At 36.1% G+C, this 7564-nt stretch overlaps 1 protein-coding gene across 2 annotated transcripts; it reads left to right on the top strand.

Annotated features, from left to right (window-relative positions):
• The first annotated feature begins 2047 nt into the window (after nucleotides 1-2047).
• LOC103946616 (probable protein phosphatase 2C 60) lies at nucleotides 2048-6930 on the top strand. Of its 2 annotated transcripts, none has more exons than XM_009357365.3 (5): nucleotides 2048-2428; nucleotides 2909-3356; nucleotides 3915-4282; nucleotides 5057-5293; nucleotides 6347-6930. In XM_009357365.3, exons 2-5 carry the CDS (start codon nucleotides 3038-3040, stop codon nucleotides 6614-6616), a joined length of 1194 nt encoding a protein of 397 aa, XP_009355640.1. In that variant the 5' UTR covers nucleotides 2048-2428; nucleotides 2909-3037; the 3' UTR covers nucleotides 6617-6930. The 2 variants fall into 2 exon arrangements, with proteins under 2 accessions (XP_009355640.1, XP_018502844.1); XM_018647328.2 differs by lacking the exon at nucleotides 2048-2428 and adding an exon at nucleotides 2593-2771.
• Nucleotides 6931-7564: the final 634 nt, after the last annotated feature.

Below are 7564 nucleotides of genomic sequence, written 5' to 3' on the forward strand. Positions count from 1 at the left end.
ATGACGGCAAGGTGGACAAAAATGGGTAAGAGGTTTGTGCAATGTGCATTATCAGTGGGGAAGTGTTTGTGAGAGAATGATATGACCCAAAAGTTGCATGGAAAAATAAGCTTTTTTAGCCAAAATTATTTCTGAAATTGACATAACTCTTTACTTTAATCATTGACATTGAAACTTACCAAAATAAGAAGATATGTCAATTTTAGAACTAATTTTAATAAAAAGCCTAAGAAAATACTTCTGATATTCAATACCTGCTACATATGTAATAATTGTATGTATCGGCACCGTGTTGGTTGGCCTCCCACATCCCTCTGTAGTAACGCACATAGAGGACACAAACTTGTTACGGGTTGGACTCGAACGAAACTCAGGTGATGGCGTGAGTAACCAGAAATAACAAACTCTGTTACTCCTCCAGCAGTAACCTAGAAACACAATATCTTGTTACGGAACAATCACTCTCTGCTACACGGCATTTTTTATTTTTTATTTTCCCTTTCTCGATAAAAAGAAAAGAAAATGAAAAGGGAAGGTGAGTATGAACAACAAAAATTTGTTTTATTTTGAATTCATCGATTGGACAATCTTCCTAAAAAATGCACAAAGTTTTTAATTTATTTATTTTACCTCCACATATTTTTAAGATTTTAAAAATTTTAATTGTACTGAAATCAAGACTTAAGTATTGCCGGCGCTACATATCGAGTTAGAAGTGGTGAAGAATTTTCAAAATTCATTGTCAAGTACATAAATATAGTAAAGATACGTTCAGTTGTTTGATCGTTTGATTATGTTAGTGGGTTTGATTACCTATAATATAGACACGTTTAGTTTTATGATATATTTAGATTTCTGTTACATTTTGTTTCTTCGTATATTTAGAATATAAACATATACGTTTATTTTCAAATATATCATAAGTTTTAAATACATTTTTCATGTAACTATATGTAAAAAATTTAACAAATTAATGAAGTTTTCTTATGAAACTGTTAGTGACTTTTTCTAATGTACAAGGAGATTAATTAAATATAATAATAGAAACAAAAAGTTCTCTCTTTTTTTAGTCATAATGAGAAATTAGTTAAATTAAAAAATTTAATTGAAAAAATACGAATTTAAAATTCTTAGATTGTAGGAAATTAGTTGTTAGCTAGCTTAAGTGGATATATAATTATCTATTATTACGAGATGATAGAGTCCACTAACACATATATTCTCATCTCTATTAGAAGTTGGTACTAATGAATAGTAAAATAACAATTTTGTATATTAAATAAATAGAAAAATGATGAGTTGGAATTGATCAAAGCCTCTAAATCAAATTTTGTTGAGGAATTGATGTTTAGTCCAAACAAGTTGAAAAGAACGTAGGAGATTCTAATTACTCCAAAGAAATATCAACAACAAAAATATGGAGAATGGTATCTACATTGTAAATCAAGAATAATGCTATTTGTTTATTATTTATTTATTTATTTTTGTTCGTTATTTATTTTTTGTTCATTATTTATTTAAAATAATTAATTTTGAATCCACATTCAAACAAGAATATCGTTTTTTTAACCCAATTGTATTAACAAAGACTTGAAATGCATCGTTTCGTCTAGAAAAAACAGTTGATTTCCATAGGTTTTTATTTTTTTTAATGTTGGTGTTGAATGAGTGTATTTTTACTTACCACTATTTAGTGTGGTGTATGCTTATCATTCTATTTATCACTATTAGATGAGTTTGAATTTTAAGATTCGTGTCGTAGATAAGCATAATTCTCATATTCAAACTCAAATAACGATGATAAATAAAATAATGAGCATACATTACACCATACTAAAGAGTGATAAGCAAAAATGCCCCCGGAGTTGAATTCCTTGGCTGGGTGAGTCATAACTCGTGAGACGCACATGTCACAACCTTCCCACCTCTTCCACGTGTCATGACATAAGCTGGAGTTCATGGAATGCCCCTAATACTGTCGTGCACATTATCATTGTCAAAAATATTAACTTCATTGACTCTCTTCCTTTCTCTTTCTCACCCTCTGTAGCATATAGTGGTGTGGAGCCCTTAGCTGGGCCTTTGCTTTGCTGGCTTCAAGCTCTCCAATCTCCATTGTTGGTCTTTTATGGGGCTTGTATGCTGAAGAGAAAGAGAAAGTTTTCATTTTTTCAGTTTTGCCCACTATTTTCCTCCCCTAAGACCTTTTTTAATGCTCCCATTCACTTTCTCCGCTTGTTCAACAATCTCATCGTCTTCCACAAGCACTTATTGGAATACATGAACCAAAAGTCTGCTCCTTGTTTTTGACCCCATGGATCCACAGATCTAATGGTTCCCTACCCACGTGACCTTCTAGATCTTCCTCCAATTCAGCTGTTGCAAAAAGCTGGTTCCAACAAGCAGAAGCAATCAAATTAGGAATTGGGTAAGTCTCCTTTTGCCTTCTAGGTCCTGGTATTTGAGAAAGAAAAGTGCTTTTTATATTCTGATTATTTGGGTGCTTTTGGAATTTGTGAAAACTGAAGATTCATTTTTAGCAATGTGAAGGGGAGACCTTCTGGATTATCAAATGGCTGACCAAGCTCTTTGTTAACGAATAAAATATTTTCAAACCTCCCATTAAGTTTCTGTTGATTTTTTCTCAATACCAGCAGCTTTTGTGGTCATGGTATTTTGTTTTAAATGGAAACTCAGATGGGTTTTTGGGAATATTGGGTTTGAACTCGTCATTCCTTCTGTTTGGGTACAATACCCAACTGAAATTCAGTGTAAGGGTGGCTGCTTTATGTTGTTTTCTTGATCTGTTGGGTCCTGATTGTCCTGCTCCGATTGAATGAAAGAAAAACAGTTTCAACTGTGCACTTATTGACTTGTTGTATTTTTTTGCTGTGAATGTGTTTTGCAGTGAATAGTTGAGCTGAGAAATAGAGGGCAATACTGATACTGTTTAGGATTGGAATTTTGGGGGCGGAGGGTTTAATTTAAGTTGTTCTTACATGTGGAGATTTTGGAGGTTGTTTGGATGAAATGAGGGATGTTATCAGAGTTGATGAACTTCTTGAGGTCCTGTTTTCGGCCGAGGTCGAATCGATACGTTCATACTGGTGCAGATTCCGGGGGTCGCCAAGACGGGCTCCTGTGGTACAAAGACATAGGCCAGCACATAAATGGTGATTTCTCAATGGCTGTAGTTCAGGCCAACAATTTACTTGAGGATCAGAGTCAGCTGGAGTCGGGTAGTTTGAGCACACATGAATCTGGCGCCTATGGTACTTTTGTTGGTGTTTATGACGGCCATGGGGGGCCAGAGACGTCACGCTATATCAATGATCACCTCTTTCAACATCTCAAGAGTAAGTGACTCTAGCCTTTCGAATGGGATTCTGAACATTTTGAGTCCCTTCAGCAAGCCTTGTGGCTTTGTGGCTTTTGAATTGAAATTTTGTTTGGCCCTTGTATTGGTGAGGAATTTGATGGGTAGAGATTTAGAATAGAGGGCATCATTTAGCTATGTGGTGCATTAGTGGGGATTTCAAACCTTGCTGAGTTGAAAAGAAGAGAACCTTGTGAATGCATGTTTGATTATGTTTTTAGTGTTCAAAATGATAACTCGCTCTTACATAAATTTAGTATTTGTTGCAAAGGCATGTTCAAAATGACGATCTGAATCGAGAACCCTGAGAATGCATGCTTGATTATTTTTTTCAATGTTAACAAAAGATGAGTCGCCCTTAATTAAGTTTAGTGTGTGCCGTAAAGGCAGGTTAAAGTCAAGGATTTTGCATTGTTCTTATCAGCAGCTAATGGTGTAGCGTACAGAAAGTAAACTTTACACTCCATTAAGTGCATTTGGTCTTAGATTTGTATATAAACTTCCTGTTGTAAATTTAGAGTTTCTTTGTAATATGCAGGATTTTGTTTGGAGCAGCAGTCCATGTCTGTGGAGGTAATACGAAAAGCATTTCAAGCAACAGAAGAGGGTTTTCTTTCCGTAGTTACTAGGGAGTGGCCTATGAAACCACAGATTGCAGCAGTAGGATCATGCTGCCTTGTTGGTGTTATTTGTAATGGAACTCTTTATATCGCTAACTGTGGTGATTCCCGTGCTGTTTTGGGAAGAATAATGAAGGCAACAGGGGAGGTGCTCTCTATTCAGTTGTCACAAGAGCACAATGCCTCTATAGAATCTGTGAGACAGGAGCTGCAATCCTTGCACCCTGAAGATCCACATATCGTAGTTTTGAAGCATAATGTATGGCGTGTGAAAGGCTTAATACAGGTAACTCTTTTACAGTATCAGGAAATGGTTATTGATATTAGCTCCTTGGAGTTAGACCTCGTTAAATAACTTCTCTACTTTCTTTGCACCGAACCCAAGTGGCTGTAAACACTTGTGTTCTGTCATAATATAATAGTACAATAGTGCTGCTGGAAAGGTCCCTATAGCTTTAGTTTAACTATACTTCTCCATCCCTATCCCTCAAAGAAGTTTATTGGCCTTTATGTTTTTCAGATGACTTTATCTGTGTTGCGTTGGCTATTTTACTAGTTATATGGGATTAAAAGTGGATCAAGTTTTCTTCTCATGCTCTTTCCAAGTTTGTCTTGCTTTCTTGTAATTGCTAAGCAAGAATGTGGGAATTCTCAAACTAGATGTTGTACTTAACAAAGCTACAAAATAATCAGGAACTTTTACTGATCTAGATTGCTTCTGGCTATGTGTGAAAGAATAATGAAGTTCAAACATTCATGTCTAAGGAAAATGTTGTGTGGTTGGTATGGTTTCACATCTTCAGACCAGTGATTTGGGTTTAGATCTAAATACCAGTGATATCTCTGGTAGATCATTACTCAAATCTTGATAAATATCATTCCACGGAGGAACAAGATGTGTGATCACCATTAGGTGGCAGCTTGTCATAAATGAAGACAAACTCTATGGGCAACATTTGGTTATTTTTAGTTTGCAATGTTACACAATAGATGGTTTGACTTGATATGGTTTATCATTTCTATGATATGACTCTGATTTTGGTCATTTTGCATCTTGCAGATTTCTAGATCTATTGGTGATGTGTATTTAAAAAAGGCTGAGTTTAACAGGGAGCCTTTGTTTTCCAAGTTTCGTCTTCGCGACCCTATCAAAAGACCAATTTTGAGCGCTGATCCAGCAATTTCAGCGATCCAATTGCAGCCACATGATCAATTTATTATATTTGCATCTGATGGGCTCTGGGAACACCTCACCAATCAGGAAGCAGTGGACATAGTTCAAAAACATCCACGAAATGTAAGATTTATTGTTCAATATTATACTAGTACTCGAACGATAAGGGGATTATATTTATTAAAAAAAATTGACTATGCTTATGCCTGAAAGTAGAATCAGGGAGCAGTTGTCATTTTAAACTTATTGCTAGTGTAAGACTCATGTCTCCATATTTTGTTAGAGATAATACTGGGAAAGAAATCAATTTTCTACCACACTAACCTAAGTCGGTCTCCCAGACTAGAACATTGATTCACAGAAAGTAAAGTTAGTTTTTTTTTTAAGATCATAAGATTGCCCTATAAGTTCGGGTCTAGGATGGCTGTTGCCTAGTTGTGGCTTTAGCCTCCACGTAAAATGAGAAAATGATTGCCTTATAAGTCCCAGTCAGCATGAACTGAAGACTTTCTGCAAGTTATCAAAATTCTATGGTGTTTTGGTACGTTGAATTGAGTGAAAGCTGGTATGTTATTGGATGTGTATGCATTCCAAAATCTGCAACACATCGGTTCCTGGTAGGATCCATATGTAAGAGTGGAGCCAGCTCTGTGAATAGAGCCACCTCAGCTGATTATATGGAGAAATGATGTCACCTTGTGAGATACTTGAAATGATCCTTCCATGAAGTCATTGTTTAGATCCTGTTGAAAACCCATGGTTTTGTAGGACATATTCAAATTGCTATTAGAGATCAAGCAGTAGGCAGTGCATATTGATACAGTAGAGCATTCAACTGGGTTTCTATAAACCAAATTTTCAGACTTTTATAATTAGGCCAAGTAAATTTATCTGTATTGGTTCATGTACTCTTAGACAGGAATATCACTCTACTATGTGCACGGTCGTCAGAATCAACATTTTCCGGTGTGCCTCCTGTCTTTGATGAATAACTGACCTATAAGTTTTAGCTGTATTTTAACATCGGGTTTGTGGGGGAGAAAGAACCGCTGTTCTTATATTTTAACTTCAGATTTATTTGCCCTTCTTATTACTTCTTGCTCACAAGTCAGTCTTCTATGGAAACTCTTTCCTTTACAGAAGAGAATTTAACTTTTGTTTCCCAACCTCATGCAGGGAAGTGCAAAAAGGCTGATAAAAACCGCCCTGCAAGAAGCAGCAAAAAAGAGAGAGATGAGGTATTCGGACTTGAAGAAGATTGACCGTGGGGTTCGCCGCCATTTCCATGATGACATAACGGTGATCGTCGTGTTTCTTGACTCAAACCTTGTGAGCAAGGCTAGTTCTGTCAAGGGCCCGAACCTATCGGTGAGAGGAGGTGGAATCAACCTGCCTCCAAACACTCTGGCTCCATATGCCACGACAACGGAAGCTGGCAGTACCTGAGCAAACGGTATCTCTCATGTGTGTTTATCTGTGGTACCATTATCTTGTGTTAATACGAGGAGGAGCCGGCCTTCAATTCTTTAATGTACACTGTAACTTTTGACTGGGAATCTAATACTTGCATTTAGCTTCTGTGTCAACAACGGACAGGAACTGGAGAAGACAAGAAGGTGACAGTTCACAGCTATATTTCCTTCACAATGTTCTTATCCTTTCCTTTTTTCTTCTTTTTTTTTTCTTTCTAAATTTCCGTCGGCATTTCAGATCTGTAAATTTGTACGACATGGCGAATTAAGTATTTTTACTTTCATTTAGTTGTTTGCTTGCTCTTTTTATTTGTTAAGTCTACGTATCATAATATAAGTGAAGAAATTATAAATCTTTCGATAGAGTACGAAAAACTTTCTACCAACCCAGGAAGCTGAATATGAAACTTTCTACAAACTCAGGAAGCTGAATATGAAACTTTCTAAAAACCCAGGAAGCTGAATATGTGGCAAAGACTAAGCAAGAAAATTTTTACAATACAAAGGGTTAAAGCTTAAAAAAGGTTGATAGAATAAAGAGAAGTGAAGATTGCATCGCAATAAGAGAGATGGAGAGGAAAATGAGGCCAACTCGGAATAGAAAAGAGTTTGATTTAAGAACACTGTTGAATTTTAAAGGTTTAGACTGATATACAACAATATCTATTAAGACAGCAAAAATAAAAAACAAGATGGGCCAAAGATCATTTTGATCCCCCGAAGGTTCCGCCCATGCATAGTGTACCGTATCGTGTTTTTCGGTGGACTAAAAATCTCTCCATGAACATATGGTTTTGAAAGATGATGAAAGCATCTGTGCCTACTATGTACCTGTGAATTGTTGTTTTCTTCATAAAACTGTGATAAAACCATAATCTGCAATGCAATCTCTGTGAGGTTCTGGTTGTATATGTAGCTGCCA

This window comes from the organism of the source record quoted next, unplaced genomic scaffold (genome assembly GCF_019419815.1).
Source record: "Pyrus x bretschneideri cultivar Hongxiangsu unplaced genomic scaffold, Pyrus_bretschneideri_v1 Contig10, whole genome shotgun sequence".
Lineage (NCBI taxonomy): Eukaryota > Viridiplantae > Streptophyta > Magnoliopsida > Rosales > Rosaceae > Pyrus > Pyrus x bretschneideri.

Bases quoted from the DNA above. Each gene is read 5' to 3' on its own strand.
- LOC103946616 (XM_009357365.3), top strand. From the start codon at position 3,038: ATGTTATCAGAGTTGATGAACTTCTTGAGGTCCTGTTTTCGGCCGAGG. The intron at 4,283-5,056 runs GTAACTCTTTTA...TGCATCTTGCAG, and splicing joins GTGTGAAAGGCTTAATACAG to ATTTCTAGATCTATTGGTGA. The intron at 5,294-6,346 runs GTAAGATTTATT...AACCTCATGCAG, and splicing joins TTCAAAAACATCCACGAAAT to GGAAGTGCAAAAAGGCTGAT.